General features: G+C 42.2%; 3 protein-coding genes across 4 annotated transcripts; 1 reads left to right on the top strand and 2 right to left on the bottom strand.

Annotated features, from left to right (window-relative positions):
* Positions 1–498: 498 nt before the first annotated feature.
* On the bottom strand, positions 499–5,808 carry atxn3 (ataxin 3). Its single transcript, XM_030443531.1, has 11 exons — positions 5,673–5,808; positions 5,013–5,177; positions 4,872–4,916; positions 4,692–4,777; positions 4,514–4,580; positions 4,345–4,432; positions 4,135–4,264; positions 3,843–4,006; positions 3,462–3,603; positions 3,147–3,211; positions 499–3,043 (listed from the first exon to the last, which is right to left on the bottom strand). The coding sequence occupies exons 1-11, from the start codon at positions 5,715–5,717 to the stop codon at positions 2,994–2,996; spliced, it is 1,047 nt and encodes a 348-aa protein (XP_030299391.1). The 5' UTR covers positions 5,718–5,808; the 3' UTR covers positions 499–2,993.
* Positions 5,809–5,955: 147 nt separating this feature from the next.
* ubr1 (ubiquitin protein ligase E3 component n-recognin 1) lies at positions 5,956–21,828 on the top strand. Of its 2 annotated transcripts, none has more exons than XM_030443529.1 (47): positions 5,956–6,084; positions 7,081–7,340; positions 8,332–8,410; positions 8,885–8,995; positions 10,085–10,212; positions 10,298–10,436; positions 10,565–10,627; positions 10,738–10,861; positions 11,014–11,121; positions 11,214–11,302; positions 11,385–11,483; positions 11,587–11,744; positions 11,827–11,926; positions 12,016–12,144; positions 12,755–12,935; positions 13,034–13,086; positions 13,227–13,337; positions 13,452–13,517; positions 13,619–13,720; positions 13,796–13,859; positions 13,944–14,068; positions 14,164–14,216; positions 14,306–14,408; positions 14,495–14,543; positions 14,631–14,785; positions 14,884–14,983; positions 15,084–15,187; positions 15,305–15,385; positions 15,864–16,045; positions 16,152–16,360; positions 16,460–16,553; positions 16,647–16,799; positions 16,885–16,985; positions 17,384–17,483; positions 17,578–17,726; positions 17,811–17,866; positions 17,976–18,072; positions 18,251–18,318; positions 18,441–18,588; positions 18,713–18,800; positions 19,115–19,251; positions 19,336–19,444; positions 19,543–19,599; positions 19,687–19,764; positions 19,853–20,023; positions 20,138–20,239; positions 20,492–21,828. In XM_030443529.1, the coding sequence occupies exons 1-47, from the start codon at positions 6,040–6,042 to the stop codon at positions 20,631–20,633; spliced, it is 5,220 nt and encodes a 1,739-aa protein (XP_030299389.1). In that variant the 5' UTR covers positions 5,956–6,039; the 3' UTR covers positions 20,634–21,828. The 2 variants fall into 2 exon arrangements, with proteins under 2 accessions (XP_030299389.1, XP_030299388.1); XM_030443528.1 differs by having other exon boundaries at positions 16,454–16,553.
* prph2lb (peripherin 2-like b) lies at positions 21,673–25,674 on the bottom strand. The gene is made up of 3 exons (XM_030443530.1): positions 25,094–25,674; positions 24,646–24,892; positions 21,673–23,729 (listed from the first exon to the last, which is right to left on the bottom strand). Exons 1-3 carry the CDS (start codon positions 25,672–25,674, stop codon positions 23,457–23,459), a joined length of 1,101 nt encoding a protein of 366 aa, XP_030299390.1. The 3' UTR covers positions 21,673–23,456.
* Between the last annotated feature and the right edge of the window lie 1,373 nt (positions 25,675–27,047).

Below are 27,047 nucleotides of genomic sequence, written 5' to 3'. Positions count from 1 at the left end.
CGGTTGTTCAAGTTAATCCACAGACCTTTTGTGAGCCTTGTTGGAAGCATTCTTTCTACCACACTACACTGTGGTGTGTATCTACTCATGGATGAGAGACTTTTGCTCGTAACATGGTAGGATGTAAACATTAATGGCATTCTCCTTGGATGAGCTGTGATGTTAGCTAACCTCCAGTCCATGAGTAGATGCACGCTTCCTTCTTCGCAGTGATGGTAGACGCAGTTGGTAGGTCACTGCCATCAAACTGCTCCGGACAGTTTTTCAAATGTATGTTTTTGGTTCCTTGAGCACCAAAAGCTGATCTTTTTCTAAAATATCTAAGAGAGGGCAGACATCTTTAAGGCCGATATCTCCAAAACTCTGCACCTCACACCAAAACAATCAAGATGGATAAAAAGCAATACAGCTAAGAAAAAAAATGTCCTTTTGATTTTGAGGTGAAGTGTCCCTTTAATGTAAAATATTTTTAAAAAATGAGACAGGAGAAACTTCCGGTGGAGTGAATGTCACTTTAATCCTGGAACAAGACCTAATACATTGAAGGAAAGAATGTGCTATGGTAATGTGAAATATAACAGAAATGATGAGTACTTACTGTAAGAATGTAGTGAGTGAAAACAATGTCAGGATTAAAATCCAGCTACCAACACTTTATACTCTTTTACAAGTGCATTTTAAATAGAAAAGAGAAAAAAAGCCCAACAGATTCAAAGGAAACAAACACGGTAATGAAATCATGGAATCTTCTTGGAGGTCAATCCAGCATGAGAAGTCAAAAGTTTTTTATGACATCCAATACTTTAGTGGAAGCATCAAGATATATCCATGCGGTCACCCAGAACAAACAACCATAAACTAATGTCACTGTTTTAATGCTGTAATGTGGTCTATTCATCGGCATTGTGTGTTGCAACCAGATTTTGGTTTTGAGGTCTGAACGGAAGCTTGTAGAGGGAAATAAGAGGGATTTAAACCAAGCTGTCATCAGAAACAAGTGAAAAAAAAAGAATAAAATGCACACTTCAAATTTCACACATGGTGACATGTTTTTTGACGTTTTGTTTTTTTCTCTTTGGATTTTAGATCGTGTTAAGTATGAGGTTGAATAACAGTCATCCTTCATTCGCACTATTTTACTGTTAGGTCATCAATCCATCAATGAATTCCATAGCTTTAAAGGGTAATTGCAGTATTTTTAAACCCAAGCCCTATTTTCTTTTGGTATTTCAACATGTTGGTTGGCAATTCCGAACTAACGTGTTGAAGTAACATAGAAGTCACAGAATAACACACACAAAACAACCAATCGAGGCCACAGCAGATGAGCAACTCCTGCGTTCTGCAAAGTCAAATTATTGCTTTTGTGTTGCTTTAGAACAGAACAATATAATAGTTGTTTCAGCTTAATTACATAGGATCTGACTTCTCATCTCTGTAAGGATCCTTTTCAGGCGCTTTGAATAATAATCTAAACCTGTTGGTGACAAAAACAGGCACTCTTGAGGACTTACTTTTACCTTTAAGGATTAGGTGGCAGCCATTACGGGATGTTTTGCGGCTGCCAACTGAGGTAATCAACTGGACCAGTTCCAAAACTTTTGTACCTAGTACTCATTTAGACCTCAAAATATGTAAAAAAAAAAAAAAAAAAAAAAGGAAAATAAATAGGGCCCCGGTTTATATACTGGAATTGCCCTTTAATTCATGACAACCTCAGTGCAAATGAATATAATTTTGTACAACTACAACGTGTGTAAACGTCGATCTAAGTATGACTGGAATACAGAACAAGTCAAATCAGTGCAATCAAACAATTATTTTGTGGGCTGTAACATACAAGAATAAAATCATCAGCTGTTTCTGTTCCTAATACATGTCTTTAACCGGTTCATGACAAATACTGATGAGGAAAAAACAACAGATGCAGTCAAATACAAGGTAGGCCTGTTGGACATGTCAGACTTAATTTGGTTTTTAATTTGATCATACTGTGCTGGAAACATCAACTATGTATTTATGTGTCGGGTTGCAGTTCCCTGATGTTAACAGATTTCTACTTTGTTCCCTGTTACACGTCAACTTATCTTGGACAAGATATGGAAAATATGCATCACGCAAAAGTATCTTCGATTCGGGAAATAGCTCTATGGAATTATCAAGTTGCTCGCTCTCCATCCAGAATGGACAAAACACCCTTAAATTAAGTGTTTGTGAGCGGTGGAATCTCACTTTCTTTTTATTATGCCTACTTATACACTCAAAAAGGTAAAAACAAAGCCACAACATCAAAATATGTTGTTGTCTAAATACCTTAAGAGTTCACTCTTTCACTCACAGGTAAAATAATTGATGAAGTTGGGAATAAATGACCCACACGTGTTAGTGCTACTGGCTAAAAGATAATTCGGTACGTTGCGGCAAGAAATTATTTCAAAACTACGATGGATGTTTTGGTGGGGCAGGCGTTGGAATTGCATCTTAACACAAGTCCAATATAAAAGGAAGGAGGCTCAGTCATTATCTATCAAACTTTTATCTGTTGTCTTAGCATTGGTCTCCTGTGGCTTTAACACAACACTCATATCCCACTCCAGTAAACACACCCTTTGTATGCTGAAGATTCCTTTCCATCTCTTCCAGAGGAAAAACGAGAATAAAAAAAAAGACAGTACACAATAGAAATAGAAGGCGCCATGGTAAAAAGGCAATTGCAAACTTGGATTAAACTGCATCATGAGTTCTGTGGTCACCCTTTTCCCAGCCTCAGTGCCTCAGTGAGTTAGATTAGACTAACTGCTGCCTTTTCTTTGTCGTTGTTCTCTTCTCTATAGCCTGTCAGCGAACTAACCAGGGGGAAACGTGTCAGCCTTTCCTGACTTTCCTTTTGTTCGCATGTGCAAAAGGTTAGAGGAGGGAGCAAAGCTACCCCTGTATGGGGTTGCCAATCCAGGCAGCTGGTAAACAACACAGGAAAACCTTTCACACCTTCTTCACTGGCTGGGCTTCTGTTGTTGGTCCTCCTCTCCAGTGTTTACTGATCCTAGAAGAGTGAAGAGGGCTTAAGTGAGTATGTTTCATGTCTTCCTCTGGCCTTTCGATAAAATTCATTAAATAATCTGCTTCATGATTACAGATCTACTTACCTGAGCCACTTGTCGATTTTGTGTCTGGTTGTTGAGGAATGTTCGGCTGAGCTTGTTGCTGCTGCCTGAGAAGTCAACAGACAGAATCTGTATCAAAATCAATTCATTTTCTGTTCATTCCAAGGAGGGGGATGCTGCATCATGAATACTTAGGGAACACAACTTGTGACCTCAAAAATCCTCCATCACAATTATGTTTCAATTTAATGTAAAACACAGTAACACCATAAAATTGATAATCATAAATCACAAAGCAGTGTTAATCGCACTATCCACCCCACCAACAGTAGTCATCAGTCATGCAGTTAAACCCACCGATCAAAGTAGGCTTGTCTTCTCTTCCGCAGTTCCTCAGCTGTGAGTGTCTCACTCTGGCCTGCTTTCTGTCCTCCTGCAGCACTCCCAGATTTCACATTTCCCATTTCAGATTCTGAGGACTTGTTGCTCATCACTGCTCCTATAATATTGCAACCAAAGCCACAATTTTCAGTATTGACATTTGTAAATATAATTTTTCTTTCACAAAAATTATGATAAACATATGCTCAAAACTATGATATTAATTACAACTTGGAATACTACTCAAAATGTTTGCAAATGATCTGGCGCATTGATGCGAGGCATGCATAAGGACTAATTCATAGAACTAAAGAAAACAATACACAAAATAAAAACTCCCGATGACTCAACCTTTACCTTGCATGCTGAGCTGTATGGCCCTGCGAAGATCAGCTTCTTCGTCTTCCACATCTATGTCCTGTCTGCTGAGTGCCAGAGCTTTTTTAAGCTCTTCATCTTCATCCACGACCTCATCCTCCACACCAAAGCCCATCTCCGTCTGGGCCAGAGCTGCTGGCCTGCTGCTCACAGTAAAAGGCTTAATCAGTTTATTTTTAATCAACTTCAACCATAAATCTAAACTAAGATATTAATTTCTAAGTAATTTATGGGTCCTCTACTTTGTGGTGTCTGCATATATAGTACATACCCTGCACTTGTCTGGGCCTCCTCTTCTCCAATAAGCCTTGGCCGCTGCTGCTGCTGCACTCTCATGATCCCAAGGATCTGCTCTGCTTCACACTCAGGGAGGTTTCCTCGGATCACAAATATGGAATAACCTGCACAAAGACAACGTTTATAAACTTTTCTGCATTGCAATATGCAAACATACCATGAATAAAGGTCAGTTTCACAATACCTTCTTGCTGTAACTGCGCAAGGAAAAGTGCTAGATAGGTGTCAGATATCAGCTCTGGTCCAGTCAACAGTGAGTTCAGATTAAACCACTGCGATAAAAACAAAACAGAGTCATCAGCGAAAGCACAACTGAATTGCACTTGTTTACGATGTCGATAAGTGCCTCATACCTGTTGTCCAAGTTTGCGTATAGTAAACCAGTGCTCCTTGTAGTTGCAAATAAAGGCGTTCTCATTTCTGAAACATGAAAGCAGCAATGACTGTCACCATCAACTTAAACTGTCAAAAAGTTCTGTGAATACACAGATAAAGAGATCATAAAATAAAATATTGACGATGAAACTTTACATTGGATTGATCATCAGGCTCTGGTACTCCCGGCTGTTGAAAAGGATTAGCTCCAAGCCCCACACCCTCAGAGCATTGCTAATTACCTAAAAGGAATAGGATGAAAGAAAAATGATATCACCAACCTTTTGTGGTTGTGGATCTGTTATTAAGTAACAATAAAGTGAATCTGAAACTCACTTGTATTGAGAAAAACCCACTGTCGTCCATGTTCCCAGATGGTTGCTAAAAACAAAGTTACAGATCATAAAGTGAGTATTTGGCAGTGGAGTGTAATAAACATGCTGCTGCACTGACATTCACCATCACCTGTGTCCTAACCTGTAAAAAGGTCCTATACTCCTCGCTGGCCATCCCTCCCTCTGCCATCCTCATTCTCTCCTCTTCATCCAGCTGATGAGCGATGGAGGAGAGATCCACAGGAGTGAAATACTCACCCTGCAGGAGGTTGTTGAGACAGTGTTGGGCGCAAAGAGAGCCCTCTTGCTACAAAGTAAAGGATTAGTTACTGTTAAGACACACGATCAAATAGGTTAATTTAAAACACTTTGTTAGCTTTATGAACATAGAATAAGATGATAGTGCACTTTTATGGGTCTTTCCCCACGATAGCATCCACACACTAGTAGAGCTACATACAGCTAACTCACGTACAACTGCTCTTAATGTAAAAAGTCCAGACAGCTATGTTGAGCCAGTTTGTTTACTAACATGATACAACATAACGTGCTTGCGGTTGTTGCAAAGCTTTCGGTTTTGATACCGCTAGCTGCAAAGAAACTTTTTATAATCTCTGACAAGCAGGTTCAGTTAGCATCTTAGCTATCTGGACAACAATACTGCCAAACACCACCACAAATCTCCCAACACCGTTCAGGTAGCGCCGGTAAACAAACCGCCGCTAGAAGGTTCAAGGGTTTCAAAGTGAACACGGCGAATTTTCTGTAGCTAAACGCTTTGAATTAAAGGTTTTTAACTTACTTTCTCATGAAATATGGAATCCATATTCAGCTTTCTGTCAAACATTCAACTCTGACCTCTAGCCCCGCTGCTTTCATCACCGTGAAAAGGAGATAGGATCTCGGCCTGCGCCCTCTAGCGGCCGGGGGGGTTCCTACAGTCGCATCAGCTCCAGTCAAAACTCCACTGGCGAATTTGGACATTTAAACCTGCGACATCATTGAAATCTGCGGTTGTGTGGGCCACACAGAGCAATGTGACTGCTCCACACAAAGACACCGATCCGCAAAGGACTGTTTTTATTATAGCCTGATAGCGTCGCAAAAGCTCTCCCGTTACAACTGGAACAGTCTCCAACTGACGCTTCCTCCTTTACGGCAAATGGAATATGGCGGAGGGTGAGCAATCTGTAGACGGACTGGAGCTCAGCAAGGTACGATTTTCAAATAGCAAATATCGCTGACAGTGGTCACCGAGACTCAGGGACTAAACACTGAAGTATAACCTGTTAATTAATCTGTACCATATAGTGTGACTGTGCAGTTAAACGGCGTCTGCCCACCAGGCTATAGTTCGTAGTTAGCTCATGTGCTAGCTACCTAAATGGTTAAAATGTCTCTGCAGAGGATACTGCATTTATTGCTCACCTACAGTGACTGTATTGTTTGTTTTGGACTCGGGGCCTGTTAGAGTCGATAACACAGTCGGGGTAAATGTAGCAGTGGCCTCTGTGTTGTGTTAATCTCCATCCTTTGGTATTTTGGTGATTGCTTTTGTACAAAGAGCCTGGACATGAGTTGCCATGCATTAAAAACCAATTGAAAAAGCTATAGTAAATTTTGCTGCCAGCATGGCACCAAAATAAATAGAAACATACAAAAGGGGTAGAACATGAGCCATAAAACAATCACATATTTGATGGAGTCAGTCCAAGTGTCATTCACACTAACTATTTTAGAACTAAACACAATAAAGTGCCAAAGTTCAGCTTCAGTTTTCTCATAAGATTTTTCAATGGAAACCAAAGCAACACTGCTTTTTAACTTGTGCTCTTACATATATTGTGAAAAATAATGATAGTACTAATACTAGTCATTAGTGTGTCATAGATTTTTGCCTCACCATTATAAAACAACCCCATGCATATAGTGGTTTTTGATTCCTCTGCCAGTCCAGCACAGGAAGTGTAAGTGTAACAGCTGTGTTATTTTTGTGGTGCATGTTTACCTCCCTTAACAATGTGAAAGCGCACCCGGTTGCATCAGCAGTCAGCAAAATTGATTGATTGATCTGTTCTGTACCACGACGCAGTGCGAAAAAGGCAAATATTTATCTGGGCACCACTATGAGAAGAGTTTGTTTCACTCGGTGGAGTCAGATGTGAGTCATCACAAAACCAGTCATGACCTTGTTCCCTTTTGTCCCGCAGGAATGGCTGGAGGCTGCAGACAGCAGGGCGGAGCTGCTCCGCTACCTGAAGGAGCAGGTGCCTCAGATCTTCTGCCTGAAGACGGAGCACAGCCCCCAGGAGGAGGAGGAGCTCATGCAGAGCAGACTCTTCCATCCTCTGGAGTGTTTCTTGTTTGGAGAGGATCCTCAGGAGGGTCTGGAGAAGCTCAAGCAGGCCTGCACCTCCTCCCAGCTCTGTGGACGTGTCTTCAAAGAGGGAGAGACTGTCTACTCCTGCAGGTCTGAATAGACCCTCTGATCTCTTGCGATAAATAAGCAATGACAGCAAAAATAGTAGTAGATATGTTAAAGTACAGAATCTTTATTTGCTTTTATCAGTGACTAATATTTGCGCTGATATTTAGGTACGGAATCTAGGTATCAAAAAATATCAGCCCTGCTGGTACCTGGGGTTTCTGGATGCGACGTAAAGCCAGAGACAGGAATATTCTGACAGTACATAAAGACTGTTTCACATCATTAAGTGCTTTTGGCAGAAATAGTTTGGGCTCAATAGGTTTTAGTTCTGTAGCAGTCTAATCACACAACAACCCCACATAATTTAGGCTAAGTGTTAAAAATGAATAGTTAATGGGTAGACCCTCTCAGGTTTCAGTGCCGGGCAGTCAGTTTGTGAGTAGACCTGAATGATGTGAAGTCACTCACATAGATATGTGGAGCTGTTCGTTTATCAGTTTTTGCACTAGTTTTTCTCAAATCAAAACGTTCATGTACGTTCCAGGTCAGCGTGAGTTGTATTTAAGATATCACTAGTACATTTTTACATAATTAAAAATAATACAGGTCAGTGATGTGTTAGATATTTACTATGAATTGGCAAGGCACTGTAACTGTATTGAGACAGACTGTTTGTTCTTGGCTCAAGCTCATCATCTAGCTATAGCTGATGTTCCATTTATTACAATGTGTCACCCAAAAAAGAGCCCACTTTGCCCAATCAGTACAGTCATCTTGTCGCCTACATTGCTCGATTAGTTTGTTCAAGTATGTCTGTGACCTGCCCAGAAAGTGTATTGTGGGTGTCTGCAATATTGGTTACAATCTCAAATTGTCAGATTGCCCACTCCTACTTGACACTGGATATTCACTTTGAATTAAATACATTTGTTTTGATGCAGGAATGATTTATACAGGCACTGGAGTGGGACGTCTTTAGCTTTTGTCGACGTTTGCTCCATCAAGTAACAAATCCTCTTCAACCTTTCTGCAGGGATTGTGCAATCGATCCCACTTGCATCATGTGCATGGACTGCTTCCAGGATAGCGTGCACAAAAGCCATCGTTACAAGGTTAGTGTCAATATAAAAGTTAACTTAAAAAAAAAAAAAAAGACATTTAAATGTTTATTTGAGTATATTAGTCGGTCACAGTCAGATTGTTCCCCCTGTATAGATGGGAAAAATAGAATGTCACTCCTCAGGGGATTTCTGCTCTGATTTGACATCTCTGAATTGGCCCACTCATACTAAAGCACTAAACTTTGCTTTTGTCAATTACGAGTCTGTCACAGACTCCCAACAGCTTTATTACCCTCCCCTTCGCCTCTTAAACTTCAAGAAAAAACTCAGCATATTTCTCAGTACACTAAGTGCTATGCTTGATTAATTCATTGTCAGACTTGTATTTGGCCTTTCTCGTTGGAACCCAAGTGTTGTTTAATAACATATTCCCACAGTTAAAGAACAGTTGTATAATTTAATTGCTGCTCTGTGTATCCAGTACTTGCCCTCAGTGACATATAGTATGTGCACTTTTTTTCCCAGATGCACGCGTCATCAGGCGGGGGCTTCTGCGATTGTGGGGACGAAGAAGCCTGGAAGATCGGCCCCTGTTGCTCCAAACACGACCCAGGGGCTGCCACTGCCATGGTGACGGTGAGTTACATAATAGAGCGGAAAAGAGGGATGTGGGAGGGGCGTACTTGTCCCATTCTGAGTCAGTGAACCCCAGAATGCTTATTTTCCCATCTAAGTCCTGGAGGCTGCTCTCTTGGCTGTAGCTTTCGTTCCGGAAACGGGAAAGAAAAGCGCTGCGTTGACCTGCACCAACTTAGGAGGTTAAAAGATTTGGAGGGTGATTGAATGCGTGAACGCTGGTGGAAAACTGTGCAGGGATGTATTCAGTTTACACCTTCTCCTACCATACTGCATTTGATGATTGGTTGTCACCGTTCGGCAGTTGTTTGCCAGGCTTTTCTTTGCCGATCGGGTTTTCCACGGATAAGATCTTGCTGGGCTTTGAGCAGAAGTACAGCGTGACAGCTTTGTGCCTGTTTCCGTAAACACAGGTGCTTCTGTTAACAGAGGCATCACTGAGAGGCTGCTTTGTGTTTTCTACACCAGAACCGGACCAGTGCTTAACAGGCAGTGACACATGAAAGCATCCCAAAAACTGAACACGCTGTTTTAGATCCCTTGTTGTTTAGATCTTGGTGGATTCCAGTGCTTGTTCTCACACAGTAGTGTGACGTAGAGACCGGTGTAAATACACAGACTCGCTGTATGATTTGTTTGGTTTGTGTGTCGAATGTCGGACATTTGTATGAAATACTTAGCTGCAATGTGGAATGTTTGCCCTCAGGGAATTTGATATTGACTTTACTGAACCAGTAGCTACTGAAGCTCTTATTAAGCCAAATATTTTGACCACTTCCTTGTCATATTCGAGAGTCACTGCTGGCGACACAGGAAATGGGGAAGTTTATCATAACATACTTTGTCAGAGTCATGCTAGCTTCAGTTTAGGCAAAGTTTAAAGTTGTTATTGAAGGTCAGTTTCTTCTAAGTGTCTTAATCTTGGAAAGTTACAATATTAGAAAAAAACAATCATAGCAACGATTTTATTCAGTCACTCCAGGTTCAATGTTAATGTCAATGAAAAAAAATGTATTTTTTTGCACAAAAGTATAATAAATGTCTCTAATATGAAAATTTAGCCTTGTGTGATTTTCTCATTTTGTGCAGGATGAGTGTTTGTTGGAGCCTGAGATATATGAGCGTGCTGAGAAGCTGTTCCGGGGGCTGCTGCACTACGTCACAGAATTGTTGGTGTGGGAGGAGAACTCGGAGCTGTCAGCGGAACTCCAGCCTCGGTACAGCCTGTCTGATCACATGCAAATACATTCATTCATATGCAAAGCACTCAACTTAACTATGATCATGTCTTCAACCATGCAGGACAAAAGACAATGCATACTACTGTGTACTGTACAACGATGAGCACCACTCGTACGACCATGTGATCTACACCCTGCAGCGCTCTGTTAACTGTAATGAGGCTGAAGCACAGACACACACAGCACTTATTGATAAAGAGGTATTTTTAGTTTCATTTGCTTTTGACTTTTTTTTTAAAAACAATTTTATCATGTCGTGTTTCCATGATTGCATTCGCGATATTCGATGCAGATTATTACATTGTTATTATTGTTAATCGTTGCACAGGGCCGGCGGGCAGTAAAGAGAGGTACTCTTCGTTCCTGCCAGCAAGCAAAGGATCTCATCAGGGTAAACACCAGCCACTGACCAGAAAAAACACTGCTTTATAATTTTTTGATTGAGAAGTATTATTGTCCAGTCTGTAAGTGAGCTGTAACTCTTTCACTGCTGTGTTGCAGTCCAACTCCGAGCACATTTCCCTGCAGCCACTACGCGTGGAGATCCTTCACGCGGCGGTGATGGCTCATCAAACTTTTGCCCTGCGCCTCGGCTCCTGGTTCCAGAAGATCATCGGTTACTCAGGTGCTGCCGTCATTGCCACCACACAAATTTCACAGCTTTATGTATTTACTGTGCACCCCTGACTTATACTTTTTTTAGAGAACGTGCCTACACCTTAATGCTCAGTTGTCAATGCACAGTTGCATGACCCCCGTTTGTGTGTCTTTGCGCAGTGGGCTTCAGGCAGGCATTCTGTCAGGTGGCACTGGAGTCAGATCCAGACAGCGACCAGCCTTGCCTCATCAGCAGTCTCATGCTGCACGATGCTCGGATGTTCAAAGGCAAGTAGCTTGATTTTCATTCGGAGTACAAGCTCAAGCCCAACTTCATTCCACATGACACTAACGAGAAATTTTTTTCTGATCTTCCCAAGGTGCTCGCAAGATAGTACATGAACTGATTTTCTCAAGCATGCTGATGGAGACTGAGTTCAAGAGGCTCTTTGCAATTGAGTTTACAAAGGTGAAAAAGGGGATTTTGAAAAGACATTTTGCCTTTCATTTGCTTAAATTATCTATGTATTAAACTATCTTTTTCTTTTCAGCACTTTAAGCAGCTGCAAAAGGACTTCATAAATGATGATCATGAGAGGAGTATATCCATCACTGCTCTGTCTGTTCAGATATTTACGGTACCCACATTGGTAAGTGTGTTTTGTTACCGCATCAGTTATGTCTAGGTGGCGTCAATATGATGATTTAATGTTAGTGCTTCTTTTTTTCCTCACATTCCTGTTCCGCCTACAGGCAAGACAGCTGATCAAAGAGGCCAATGTCATTAAAGTGATAGTTGATACAGTCATGGAACTGCTGCAGGAACATCTGGATGTCAACAATCGCTTCTTCTTCCTCGGCTACAACTCAGACAAGTTCTCGCGCATCCAGGTCATCTTCCACGACCTCAGGTTGGTAAAAAGGAAGCACTCTAAGTCTTTGTTTCTTACTTAGTTTGGTCTATATCTGAGATGTAATTTGTTTCTCTCTCAGGTATATTCTCATCAGTAAACCCTCAATATGGACTGACGAGCTGCGGACACAGTTCATAGAGGGATTCAAGGTCTTTCTTGGGCTTCTTAAATGCATGCAGGTAATACTTCACTCTATCCTGATTCATTCTTTGATGGCAACAGACAAGATAGTTATGAACCCTGGCACTGTTTCACTTTCATTAATCAGGGTATGGAGGAGGTGAAGCGCCAGTTCGGTCAACACATTGCAGTGGAGCCAGAATGGGAAGCTGGCTTTTCTCTTCAGATCCAGCTGCGCCACATTCTTGCTATGTTTCAGGACTGGTGTTCCTCTGATGTGAGTTCAATTTGTCCATCAAACATCAGAATTATCCAGAATAATAGAGCTAGCGTATGTTTATATGAAATAGGCTTGTATTACTTTAAATTCCCTCTGTTTGATAGGTAATGTTTTAATCCACTCCTAGATGCCTTGTTAAAGTTAGAGCGTTATAGCTTCAATAAAACTCAACTTTGCCCGTATCTGCTTCTGATTAAAAGCCTTCTATCATTTCAGGGGACAGAAAGGCATCATTTCTAAACAAGGGTTTTATTGTGAAATATTTGGAGGAATGTGTTGTGGAAAACCTAATGACACTGCCATCTTGTGGCACTTGTGCAAAATACACTGGCTGACAAACATCTGAAATGGAATGATATCTATTTGCATACGTGATCCAGAACAACAAAGGGATGAAAATAGCACGATTATACTGTTGAAGTATTTAAATTAAAGCAATGGAAATGTATATTATGCTTAGTAATTGTTGTTGTTTTTTTTTGTTGTTGACCAGGATTCAAAACGTTGCTTTCGTTTCACACCTGGTTTTTATTTGAGGAAATACTGTACTTGCTCACTTACCCTTCACTTTTCGTATGGTCAAATATATTGCTTGTGTCTCCACCAGGATGAGCTCTTGCTGCTCGGCTTTAAAGAGTGCCACAAAGTCCTGATGGAGTGCAATAACCAGCCCTTCCACAGGGAAGCCACTGATTACTACATGTGCAAGCACATCCTCCATGTTCGTCCGTACAAAGTGTCTCAGCAGCCCGTCAGCATACATCTGCCCATCTCAAGGCTACTAGCTGGTAGGAGAACTTTATATAATATCTGAGATGCTCTTTGAGTTATTGGTGTATTTTTCTGTCAGCTGTGAACTTACCTCTCTGTACACTGTCACCCCCAGGCCTGTATGTAACTCTGTGCAGAACAGGGGCGATTGAACATCTGGATAATTCTGTAAGTGAAAAATCAAACAAACAAACACTGAGTTGTATGTATAGGGAGCAGCGTGTGCCAGTGAGTCAGCAAGCAGATATTCATTGTGTGCTCTGTTGTTGTGTTGAAGTTTGTCTGAATTTTCTGCTGGTGTGTTGCAGGAGAGCTTTGACCTCACCCAGCTGGCAGAGCATCCTCTGCGCTGTGTGGTGCTGGCTGCACAGGTGTCAGCTGAAATGTGGAGGAGAAACGGGCTGTCATTGGTCAGCCAGGTAAACTCATATGCTCATTTTTTCTATGGAAGTTCAGGGCATGGTTTTAGTTCTCTATGTTTGCTTTAATTATTTTCTTATCAATTAATGCATGTTGTTGTTTCACCTCAACAGGTCTACTATTATCAGGACGTAAAATGCAGGGACGAGATGTACGATAAGGACATTCTCATGCTTCAGGTCGGTGGCAGTCAGACGTAGGATTTCTCTCATGCTCTTAACTTTGACCTATTATATATACAATCTGGTGATATAAGACCCTCTGGAAAAATTGTTTACAGATAGCTGCTTCCAAAATGGACGCCAACCACTTCCTCATGCTGATCTTGTTGAGATTTGAGCTCTTTGATTATTTTAATGGGAGTTGTTCAAGCAAAGACCAGGTAAGCAACACAATTACTCAGGAAAAAAATAATTTGGTGCCACCAAACACTGATGAAAATAAACACAATTTGCAGGATGAACTGATTCAGTGGAATCGACTGACCGAAGAGATGCTCTACCTTCTCATCGTCATCGTTGGTATGGTCCACTAATCAAACTTGAGACATTAGCTGGTAGAGTTTCGAACCATGCAACAGTGTTTGACCAGTGTTGTGTTTCCAGGTGAGCGCTATGTCCCCGGTGTCAGTCAGGTGACCAAAGAGGATGTGACAATGAGGGAGGTTATCCACCTGCTGTGCATTGAGCCCATGGCTCATAGTAGCCTGGTCAAAGGTCTACCGGAGAACGTAAACTACATAATACCTCTAAATTATAAAGTTAATTCTTAGTTTTCATGAGAGAGTTATCGTTTCTAAATGTGTTCTAAATGTTTTCAATGCAGGAGAGCCATGAAACAGGCCTGGAGGCTGTAATAACCAAAGTTGCCACCTTCAAGTATGTAAAGACTGGGTCACAGCTTACTCTATGAGTTCTATCTTAACAGTCCTTTCACAGTGGATTTAATCCATCTCTTCTGTTTTTAGAAAACCAGGGGTGTCAGGACACGGATTGTATGAAGTTAGAAAAGAACGTCTGGTAGAATTCAACCCCTTTTTCTACCACTATTCAAGATCACAGCACAGCAAGGTAAAACAGCGTCTCACCAAGTTTACATTAAATTCACACAAGTAGTTTTGAATATTCCTGATTTCAATATCTTTCACTTGTTGTAGGCAGAAGAGTCTCAAAAAAAGAGGAGGACTCAGGAGAGCAATGATAAAGGTGAATGACATCTTTGCTCTGCACAGGCCTCCGTACATCTTGAAGATGTGATGATCCTCAGCTCTACTAATGCCTTTTTGTTTCTAGCTCTGCGTCCTCCAGTTCCCCCGGCCTTCTGCCCAGCTTTCTCAAGCATAGTGCGTCTTCTCTGCTGTGACATTATCATCCACATCCTGAGACGTGTCCTACAGAGAGCTGCAGAGGACAGAGCCACTCATTGGACAGAAGCCATGATCCAGAGGGTACACGTTACATCCTTCACAGAGTCAACCTTGATCAGCCTTTGATACTTATAACTGAAACCACTTGCAATAATGAAATGCGTGCATTTACCACACAGGCTCTGCACTTGATAGGTCAGGCATTGATTGAAGAGAAAATCCAGCTTGAGGATAGCACTGTGGAGGAGGTGACCTTCGATTTCAGCCTCAAGGCCCGCAGTGAGTGAAAACTGATTGTTTTGTTGTTCATATTCATAAAGCTATAAACTGGTTTGTTTTTGTGGATTTTGTGACATTAGTGTCTCTCCTGTTGTTCCAGAAATTGGTTCAGAACACGGCAAGTCAGTGTTCCTCTTGTTGTCCAAGATTAAGTCTGTACCTTCCCTCGAAGCTCAGAAAGACATGGTCAAATGGGTTCTACAGGTAGGCTGTTCTGCATTTTCATCATTTGCATCATATGACAGTTTTTATCGTTTTTGTAGAGTGATTAATTTGTTTTGAAATTTCTTTACCTTTTTGTATGAATGTTTTTTCTGCTAGATGTTTGAAATTGTGAAGTGCCTTAGAGAGAAGTCCAGTCCAACAGCTTCCATGAGCGTAGAGGCAACCAAGCCAGAAGAGGTAAAAGAACAATGACTGATGAATTTAAACATGTTTGAAACTGATTTGAATTTGCTTGTTTGCATGAATGCTGTACCGATAGGTTCAGTTCTTTAATAAAACGCCTTTTACAAAGCGAGCTCTGGGCCTCTGTCAACTTTTACATTTTCAAGCGAGCTTCATTGTCTCCAACATCAAATTTGTCAAGTTTTTGAGTGGTCACGAAATGTAAAAAAAAAAACATATAAAAGTGCCTAAATACCAAATGAATAATTACACAAAATAAAAAGGCACCTTGTTGAAGAGCTTGGAGCTGTTCTGTCTTGACACAGCCTCCCTGTTACAACATCCCACTGACTCACCATCATTCAGTCGTTTCACAAGAGGAGTTCAAGGTGCCAAACACAATCCAGCGATTAGTCATGCCTGCCTCTGAAACTATAAGAAATCGTGTTGAATTAACAGAAACATGTTGCTGTCTGACTTGTCATTATTCCAGAGTGCTCAGGACAAAGAGAAAGCTGAGCGCAAAAGGAAGGCAGAGGCAGCCAAACTCCACCGGCAGAAGATTATGGCCCAGATGTCAGCGATGCAGAAGAACTTCATTGAGTCAAACAAGATGCTGTATGACAACATGCCAGAGAGCGGGACACAAGGCGAGCCTGTTATAGCTGCTGAGAGGTGAGGAGGATCATTTTAAAAAAATCAGGGGGGGGGTTAAAGCTGGCATGAGATCCAAACCAAATAATTTGACTAATTCTACTTTGGGTTATGCTAATTCCTCTAGTTGTGCAATGGAGCATATGGAGCTGTGTGTAGCCGTCGGGCCCCACCGAGGGTCCACTCCAGCTGACAGGGAGGTGCTCACCTGCATTCTTTGCCAGGAAGAACAGGAAGTGGCGGCCCAGGCTCAAGCCATGGTACTGACAGCGTGTGTCCAGAGGTCCACAGTACTGACACAGTGCAGAGGGAAGATACCGACCAGCAGAGAAGATGGTCAGTTTTCAGTAACTATATTGTCGTTTAATTGTTAACAGCTGCAGTTTCATGGGGAAGATGGCACATGTTCATTATATTTATTCCTTAAAGGGACAGGGACCTCATATCCGCTCTTCATGCCCCCTGAACTGGCAGTTGGGACCCACACTGGCAGCTGCGGACACGTCATGCATGCCACATGTTGGCAGAAGTGAGTTATTATGTGCTCCTCTTGTTTGTGTGTCTGTATGTATGTGTGTGGAGGCTCAATCGACGTATGATGTATATTTTCTGTAATTTTCAGATATTTTGAGGCTGTTCAGAACACAACCAGGAACCGGCTCCATGCTGAGCTCATCATCGACCTGGAGAATGGGGAGTACTTGTGTCCCCTGTGCAAGTCTCTGTGCAACACTGTTGTCCCTCTCATACCATTGGAACCACTAATGTTTAACTAGTAAGTTAGAAACACCTTCTTCAGCCCAATCTACAATTGACATAATATGTAGAAGTAATGTGAATATTTGTGTTAATGTTTGTAGTGAAAATGCAGAGATAATTGGACAGCATTTGACCCTGCCTCGCTGGATCCAGATCCTCTCTGCCAGGGTTAAAGGACTCAAGTCAGTCACTCAGGACAATGGTAAGAAGACAACAGTGCAATGTCACAGGAAAAGGCATTTCTCTATGTTGCACCACTCATGTGTGTGCTGGAGGTTTTGCGTTGAGCCACTCTAGCTCTTTGCCATACAGTGTCACCTGTGTAAAACTGATCCACCAATGGAAAAAAAATGCACAAAATGTCATAGATGTAGAGCGTCATCTGATTTCGTAGAAACTCACATGTTGTTGGTTCAAAATAACAGACATAATTGGATATACTGATGGAGGAATGTTTCTATAAAGCAGCCGCAGAAAATGTTTGAATTTGCATCTTCTGATTCATCGATTGTTTATGAGCACCATCAAATGTCATTATGCAAAGTTGTTTCTCAGTCTGATGATGATGAGATAATTGATGCTTTTGTACACCTTGTGCAGATTGCAACACAGAAGGAAGTAGTGTTGACGTGGACACGGGGTTGTGTGGAGAGAGCCAGCCAGACTTTAGATCCATACTGAGCTATGGAGTACAAGAACCGTGAGTGAAACTGTCACCTTCTTATTTATTTTTTATCCTCTAGTGCTGCAGTCTGAATGCTCCACTGTTTCGTTTTTTTTTTTTTTCCTAACAGGAGGAAGTTCTCGGACAGCATAGTGGAGATGCTGGTTGTGTGCGCCACCACGGTCCACAGAGTGGGGCTGCAGACGGCGCCCAATGAGCTGTGCCCACGTGTGCCCCTAATGGCTTGGAACACGTGTGCCTTCACTATTCAGGCCATAGGTACAATAAGTCTTGGCTCATTGTGTCTCGCTGTCTGGTGTCATTAATTTGCAATCCTCAAAACATCTTTGCATGTCTTCACAGAAAACATATTGCAGGAAGAGGACAAGCCGCTGTTTGGGTCCTTGCAAAACAGACAGGTTGGATGCCATATGTTGATTTGTGAAAACCTGTCATATAATGCATGTAATGAATAATGGTTTGGGTGGAGCTTTGTCATCAGTATTGTGAGATGTTTCTGTATTTTAGCTTGCAGGTCTGAAGGCAATCGTTCAGTTTTCGGCAACTCAGAGACTTAAGAGCTCCCAGACTGTCATTCAGAGGCACTTCACCGACATGTTGGGTGGTATGTAGTCATCTAAGGTTACGTCATATTTATCTATTAGATGTAATTGTAGGCAGCTTTCCTTTTCATATAAGCACATTGGGTTTTCCTGCAACACCTATGAAATGTGCTTTATACTATAAATTAAGGCCTTTGTGTCCATTCACCCTGTGGTCATATGTGCGACCTCTTTCCCCAGTTTTGATACCGGTCTTGAGCAGAAAGAACACCCCTTCTCTTCTGGAGGTGGACTTCTTCCATCTCTTGGTAGGTTTCCTCTAAAAGATATGATTCTTGTTTGAGTTTCTCACAACTTAAAACTTTTACTTAAAGTGCTAGAGTTTTTTATTACTTTGTGAATGTGTGTGTGCTCTTGTGTGTGTTGTCAGGTGGGGTTAGTGCTGTCTATACCCTCACTGTATCAGGAGGAGGCTGTAGACCTACAGCCGTCCACTGTCAGCTCTGCCTACAACCACCTGCACATCCTGCATCTGGTCACCATGGCTCACATGCTGCAGATCCTCCTGACTTCTCCAGGTACAAATGGCAAATGTCTCCACCATCCATTCTGGTCTGACAGTACTTCTTGTATCTATCTAAGAATGCTGCACAATAATAAGGATGATTATGATGAATAAATAATGGTGCTGCTTCTGCCTAGATTTCCCTGCAGTAGCAGGTGGAGAAGAGACAGAGGAGACAAGAGCAGCAGCAGAGCTGCTCACTACAGTGTCACAACACACTGGAAGGTACAAATGCTTCTTGTCCACATTTCTAAGTGCTGTCCTTCCATATACTGCATGTAGACTTTTACGTACAAATCGCCATCCGTGTTCCCCATTGAACACTGTCTAAAGACATATTCACTGAGATCTTTTTTTATTTTAGCCTGCTTCATAAGCAAACCTGACAGGAATGACCCTTGCCTGTTTGTAATGGAAACAAATGCCCTCTCAGTTGAAGCAAATATTGTCCCTTTACATGCTGCATGCCCAGAGGTGTTTATGATCTTGTAGACTGCCTTTAGCTCGTTTGACCGGTTGTTCTGTGGTTTGCTCGCCAGGCAAATTCCAGACGTCTCTGGCAGCTCTGTGGCAGAGAGAGTGAAGAGAGGAATTGAACCTTTCCTGCGCTGTGCTGCTCTCTTTTTCAATTGCCTTACGGGAGTGCATCCTCCAGAGGAGCTATTTAGTGCTGCTGGTAGGTCAAACTGAAGTATTTAATCATTCTAACACACTGCACATGATGATTAATGAACGGAAGCTGACTTTTCGGTCTTTGCAGTCACCCCTCAAGGACAGATGGAGGAACTGTGCAGATACTTGGCATTACCCTCTGATCTGTTCCAGCTCTTCCAGGAGCACAGAGACCCTGTTACTCCACTGCTGCAGAGGTTGGTGATAAACATATGAGCAATGTTAGTGTGATCAGTGATCGTTTAATATTCACTGGAGGGGTTAGCAGTTTTATCATTTGTTTTGTCTTTATAAGGTGGTGTGGAAGCCCAGCTGTAACCAAAGCCCTGAATGGCAAAATGCAGACTGTCAGGTAAACTTTATCCTTCGTATTCTTTCAGCCCTACTTTTATTTTGTAATAAAACATCTCCTAATAATTGAATAATAAACCTTCCCCAGATACCCCAGGAGAAGGAATCGCTTGATTGATCTTCCAGAGGATTACAGTGCTCTCCTCAACCAAGCCTGTCATTTTCAGTACGTGGCCACTTGAAGTCCTTTCTCAGTCACAGCTTTTCAGTGGAAACTCGACTTGAGATGTCCAACCTACTCTTCTCCTCCGCAGGTGTCCCAAGTCCACAGACGATGAGAGGAAGCATCCGACCCTGTGCCTGTTTTGCGGGGCCATGTTGTGCTCTCAGAGCTCCTGCTGTCTCAGCCAGCTGGATGGGGAAGATGTGGGAGCTTGCACCGCCCACGCCGCTACCTGTGGTGCTGGAGTGGGGATGTTCCTCAGGTGCGTAAATTCTGGGAGGGATCAAAAGAATGATTTTCCAGCCCTAGAAAAAGCATTATTTGACTTCTTGCATGAAATGTGTTGTATAAATAAAGTTTAATGTCATGTTTACAGGATAAGAGAGTGTGAAATCGTATTGATGGCCAGTAAGACTCGAGGTAGCACATACCCTGCTCCTTACCTGGATGACTATGGGGAGACAGATCCTCATCTTGTGTAAGAGACGTAGCTTTCATTGTCACATACTGAATTAAATTACTTCTGCTTACAATTGCAGATGTAGAAATGGCAACATTGCCTCCTACAGGCAAAAAAGTAATTGTTGCTGTAATTTAAACACCTCTGCCACCTGCAGTCTTAACAGCCTAGCCATGGCCATGAAGAACACAATTTTGTCATATCAGAAGTATTGTTTGTTTCTTGGACAAACACTTGAATAAATGACACCGTCTGTCTCTAAATTTCCAGAAGGGGCAATCCGTTGCACCTTTGCCCGGAGCGCTACAGGAAGCTGAACCAGCTGTGGCAGCAGCACTGCATCCTGGAAGAAATCGCCCGCAGCCTCGAGGTGGTCAACGTTATGTTTGCCTTTGAGTGGCAGATGTTGTGATGATTACTCCAGCTGTGGTGGGCTAAAAAGTAAAGAGCACAGCCATAGAGCACAATGTGCTCCAGTGCTCCTGAGGCGCAAACACACTCACACACACACACACACATATACACCCCCTCCCCCCCACAAACACACAGAAACAAACAGCCCTCCTTCAATCAAAGAAGGCCTGAGCAGCCAATCCCTCCCTGATGAAACCCCTGCTGGAGTCTAGAGAAGTTGGACAGTCAAAAGAGGAAGAGGAGGAAGATGAAGAATAGTAAACCCAAGTCGCCTTGTTTTAATTTGATTGTCTGCTGTGAGAATGAGTTTCTCCGAGAAAAATGTAATTTGCAAAGAGGCTCATTCCAATAAAGACAAACATCAGATACACATTGACATGTTTCCGTTATCAGTTCATGTATTTGATTCCACTCCTCAGTGATGCTGTGAATTTTCTGCATTCTCTTTTTGTGTTAGACATTCAGATTTGTCCTAAGTTATAATTGCTGATTTATGCCATTTTTGAAGGTACATTCATTTGGAAATGGTCATGCATGGGTCAAAGATTTTACACATTTTTGTGTCAAATAAAAGCCGCATCTTACTGTAACCTTTACTCGCATATATAGGTGCATATGAAATGGATGAAACATTTTCTAGAATATACCTTATTTTCAAAATTGTTTTAAAACTGGTTGAATAATCAGAGAGAAGTACACAGTAATCTGCTTCCATAATTTCATTTCATGACACCAGATTAAAGTTTTATGAATTTCAGACTCTTTTTTTTTTTGTATTTTAACTTTATTTTACGATTACAAATCCTCACTGCTCTTGAGAGTATGTTAATGAATTATATGAAAACATATGTAAAGAAAAATCCTGTTGTCCAAATTGATTATCAGATATCCACTGTATGTTTGTAATGATGAAAACCTATTAAATGGGCCATTGCTAAACAGATTATAGTCACATTTCACCATATGGTGCTGATTCCCTTAATACAAATTGATTTTAAGAATTCAATATTCTATTTAAGAAAGAAATGTACTTTTTATTGAAGCAATCTATCTGATATCTTTTCAGTTATTCCGATCATTGTTGCTCAGCCTTTTCAGGAAAAGTGTGAATATAAAATGTCCTCCTTTGTGTGTTGTTTGACAGTCCTACATGACTTCCAGGCTGTGGAAATAAATACACTAGCCTCTATACAGATGAACTGTTCCTGTGCCGTTAATAAATCTGAGTGCTATAGTGTCACAATTTGTAAAATCGACCATGTTTTGGAGCAAAATCTCTCATGTTGCTCACCCATAGAACACATTGTTTTATCCATCAAGTCAGCCCAAGGCAGAAATGGAAAACACACTTATTTCAAATATCTCATAGCAAGAATAGTACTTTATTAACCTTCGTGCTTTAATTTAACAACCTATAAGTTTCTTTGTTGTTGTCCCCCTGAGTGCTTAAGATGTAATTTGCCTTCTCAGCTGTGCTCTATAATTTCTGAACAGTAAGGCGAATAAAGCAGAGTTCCTTTAACCACCAGCCAATATGTTGAAGGCTTTATAATTAAAACAAAGTAAGACATGGTAGCCTAGTTTCCACTCTGCTTGTTTGGAGCCCTTAGGAAACAATCAAACAATAATACCCGACCATCACCAGCTTAGAAGTTTGTGGTAGCTCATCCCAGCAACAGTGACTGAGATGTTCTGGTAAGACCATGGCGGCTTTGCTGAGGCACATGAGATCCATGTTAGTGACAGCTCAAACACACTAGGAAATGTCTTATACAGTGTTAGTAATCCGATTTCTGTTTAGTTATGTGCTTTTAACTAATGTGTAAGCAATAACACACCGTGTTCATCCCATTGTTAACTACCCCTTGGTATAGGTCTGCTTGCTAAAGTCGGGTAAAAATGCACAGAAGTGATCCATTAATGTTATCTGAACACCCAGAACTTATCTAAAAATTCATCGTCATGCTCTTCCACTATTTGTACTGCAATATCTGAGCTTGTTTTCAATGCAGGAACATTCCCCAGGGACTAGGAACCTTTGAGGAACTCAGTGCTTTTCCACTGCAGGGAACAGGGCCTGAATGATGTTCCCAGGACCTTATCCCCAAAAAGTCCCTGCTCCGTGGGTTTCAAAAGTATTATTAAAAATCTGCAGCTGCAAAGCAGTTTTTTTTTGTTCTTTGTGCTCTGATGCATCAACTAAGGGTTACAGAAGCAATAAAATGACAGATGGACTGATGTTGGCCGTTGTTCTATAGTCGCGCACTAAAACAGCGGATGCTTTTTCGTACATGAGATGCTAATTTGCCTAACCTTCAAAGAGTCTCTAGACAAGTGGCTGTTAACTCCTTGAAAAGTGTTTCCTGGGACTAACAGTTCTGGGTGGAATCACGGCTCTATTTAACCTGAGGGCCAAGTCACCCTGCTCCACTACTAGTATAGTGTAATTTATGTTCTGACCTCTTTCGACTGCTTTTTATTATCATACTTTGAGGCAAAATCAGGCAAAACGCGGCCTTCAACTTCTGATCACTTTCCTAATTTCTCTTCATACAAATCTCAAGTTCATCATGACTCAAGCAGACAGGTGTAAGGAACTGTAAGAACACCTGCTGTAAAACCACACCTAACACAGGCAACAAGATATCATTTGTAAACATATCACAGTACAGATGTGTACAGTTGTGGTGATTTAGGATTTACATTACGTTGGAAAAAGAACATGCACTGAGAGATTTGGATTCACATTGATTCAAACCACTAAATGTTGCGTCTAGATGAAGGCCCTTTAGAGATGCTGTTCACTGAGGCCTGAGAGAGGTCAACTGTCTTCAGGTGTTTGCTTCGGGGGCACGTTGTCCGGCCCGTAGTTTGCTTTAGACGTGCAGGGAACATTAATGTTTGGGTCCCCATTGTTGGCTGTGTCTATCTGGTTGCACTTGCCGAGGCTCTTGATGATGTTCAGGTTCGTGCGGGCCGTTTCCATGAAGCTGTTCTCCAGCAGCCAGCCCTCAGACTCAGAGTTGGGGTCGCCTTGCCTCAGCACGTTTTCCAGGGAGGTCTGGAGGAAACGAACCCCTGTCAACACTGACAGCTGAAACGAGTTGCGCAGAAGCATATTAGTGAACACATGACACAACATGTGAACGCAACTCATGATACAAGGCGGTCACACAGGTAGAGTTTTGTGTGTTTTGTCCATATGGCCTGCTGTCATTTTGTAACTTGTAAGTGTCCGCAGCTCTAACTGACATGCAGCTGAGTAGAGGACAATAAGAGAGTCCACCTCATGTCCTGCGGGGAGGACACAGAGATAATACGACGGTAGAGATTTACTCAAGGATTAGTACTGTAAGGGTGTGAAGTGAATGTGCCATAATGGAGTTCATGCAAAGGCCGAGATGACACCAGTCATGCCTTTCACTAGTCAATGCAACTTGACTATCACAGTTAAGTTGTATTTTGAGGTGCGTTGTGCTAGCAGGAGCTCAGTGTAGGCTTGGACCACTAGCCTCATAAACAACACAAACAAGCCACAGTGGTCTGGTAAACTCACTTATTCGATATCCAACATTGCTTGTTACATTGCCCTATGTTAGAAATTTCTTACACCTGTGGGGAAATTTGTTTCCCAAGGGTGGGGAAGTCATGGACTGCCCTACTCTGCCTCTGACTGGCTAGTTCTCGTTGGCTTCCTTGGTTGGGTTGGTTGGCTTCCTCGAGTAGAGAGAGTCACATCATCTCCATTCGCTCCAGTGGACCATTGTTTCACAGCAATGACAGCAGTTTCACCAACTGTTTGTCTATCATATTAGCTTAATCAAATTGCCTTCCTGGAAAAAAACTTCCTGGAACTATCCAAGGTCTAAGTGACTCACTTGATGATCAGCGTTTTGTATGTCTGCCTATGTGACTCTCTCTACGCAAGGGGTCTGGTTAGGTTTAGGCATAGATTGTGATGATTGGTTAGGATTAGGGTAAGAATATCCCTTTAACTTGTGTCCTCTCACCTCAAACAGCCAGGTGATGAGGACCGTGAGGCCAATGGACTGCATGATGTGGGTGTAGTACTCCAGCAGCGCCCGGCGGCAGCCTTTCATCCACAGGTTCAATTCCTCCGTCTGGTGCTCGTAGTTGAAGTGAGCAGAGTTGTTGGTGATCTGCTGCTGGATGCAGGGCCGGGGGGAGAAGGTGTTGCAGCAGCTGAATGGGACTCCATCCATCAGGTACTTCCCCTCCACGTTACTTCTTAATCGGCTAGAAAGCAGGAGGAAGAGGGGGAAGCTCAGGGTTTTATACTAGGTGTTATGTGTGAAAGATCTGAAATTAGTGTGTCATTGTTTGGGACTGTGGAAAAATGATTACAGAGGATAAGACGTTTATTTTGCACTTTTTATGCCATCTTATGTGTGAATATACTCTTTAATAAATCAATGTCAGTCTATAGTGTGCACTTACTCCACCACCTCTCTTTGGGACATATCCAGGTAACGGCTGCTGATCCACTGGATTTGAAACCAGTCTTTATACCCATTGTTTCCACAGCACTGGAACTCTATCTGCAGCACGTCCACTGTGCGCTTCAGGAAGCACCGTCCCGGCGTGTCCGTGTCCTTATAGAACCTCATGGCCTCCGTCAGCCCCAGGTTCAGAGACTCCTCCAGCTCCCCGCGCATGCTGTAACACATCAGGGCCCCCACCAGCACGCAGAAGGTGAAGAAGAAGGTGCATATGATGTAGGGCAGCATGATGAGCTTCCAGCGCAGGAACTTGGTGCTGTCCACGCAGTCGTAGCAGATCTTACCACCCAGGAAGTTTATGGCACAGGCGATGAGGCCCACAGCGATCAGCATGTTGGGGACGTACTGGATATCCCTCTCAGCCATCAGCTCCTCCCGCTTGTTGAGTTCCACCTTAAGGAAGAGGCCCATGCTGAAGAGGATGGCCCCCGTCACTACTGAGATCCAGTTCAGGATCCACAGCACCTGGGCCAGCTTGTCCCTCTTGGTCTTGGTGAACTTTACTCTCAAAACTGCCATTGTATGTATCTCCTCTCGTCCTTTAAAGTCCGGGGGGGTGGGTGGGGATTAAGGGTGGGACGCAGGTGAAGCAGGGGAGAGGAACAGGTTATCCTCTAGGGGGTGTGGGGGACCAAGGGAAGGGGGATTGGTTGTAGAGTTCTCCGAAGGTCCTCTCATAAGCAGCTTAGCCTGGTAGTTATGATCGATATATTGTAGACGCTGCATTTTGGTTATAGTGTAGATGCAGGCAGACCTATAAGTATGAAAAGTATATAAGATCACATAATAGCACCATTCTATATGAATGTAAGACACTGCTAAGACAAAATACATGATATGATCAGATGTACACACATTTGAAACAATCTTCACATGTATCAAACTGAAAAGAGATCCACAAGATGAGATGTGGTTTAAAAAAACATAATACCACTGAACCTGGAATTTCTGTCGGGACCAAGTTCCCAAAAATGAAATGTAAGAAGTAACTGACACAGAATCCAAGCAGTCCACTGTCCCTACCTTATCCTGGTCAGCATTCACCTTGAACATCTGCCATCCTCCTCTCGTTTTCACTTTGTTTTCCCGCTGGCGTCCTCAGATTTAGTCCTGCGAGAGGCGAGTGGTCGGAGTGACACAGATAGTATGGAGGCAGCCACGGCAGCATCAGAGTGAGACTAGTAGCCGAGCCCTGACCCACCTCCTAATCCCCTTTAATCATTAATCATCCCTGGGCCCCACGAGAGGATTTAGACCTACCTTCTGTCACCTACGCAAATCTGTAGACTGTCCCGGCAACATAAAAGTAATGGATGATGGCCATCGCGTGTGTGCGCGTCTGTGTGTGCATGTGTGTCAAACGTAAAAGTACTATAAAAGCCTGGACATCCATTCTGAAAAACGTTTTACATCCTACAGTTTTTGTGTTTTAATTAGGCCAGCCTGTAATTACAAAACTGAGTGGATGTAAACAGAAAGAATTAAAAAATGAATTGTTTTTCACGTAACAATACCTCCACATGTTCTGCACTCTGGTGTTTTTTATGAGGGCCACACACACATGATCTAGAAAAAGTAAATAGGTCATTACACACTGACACAATTATAGAAGGAAAAAACGCTGCTGCACAGCTGTTTACTGCTGGAAACATTCCACTAGGGTTAAAACTAAAGACCGTTTTCTTTCAACAGTCATCTCCCTGCCACCTTTCTAGCTTCGACAGTGTTCTGGGGACCTAATTTCCCTTTTATATTCTCTTATTTTCGTTTATTCAATCATGGAAAAAAGCCTTTTTTCTGAGTTTGTATGGTGCAAAATTGCAAATATTACCTGTATGAGTTTCTGAAGTACTTTTCCCAAAACTACATGGTGCAGCTTTAAATGTTTTTTT

Source organism: Sparus aurata, chromosome 16 (genome assembly GCF_900880675.1).
Source record: "Sparus aurata chromosome 16, fSpaAur1.1, whole genome shotgun sequence".
Lineage (NCBI taxonomy): Eukaryota > Metazoa > Chordata > Actinopteri > Spariformes > Sparidae > Sparus > Sparus aurata.
This window is presented reverse-complemented; position numbering and strand designations above follow the sequence as displayed.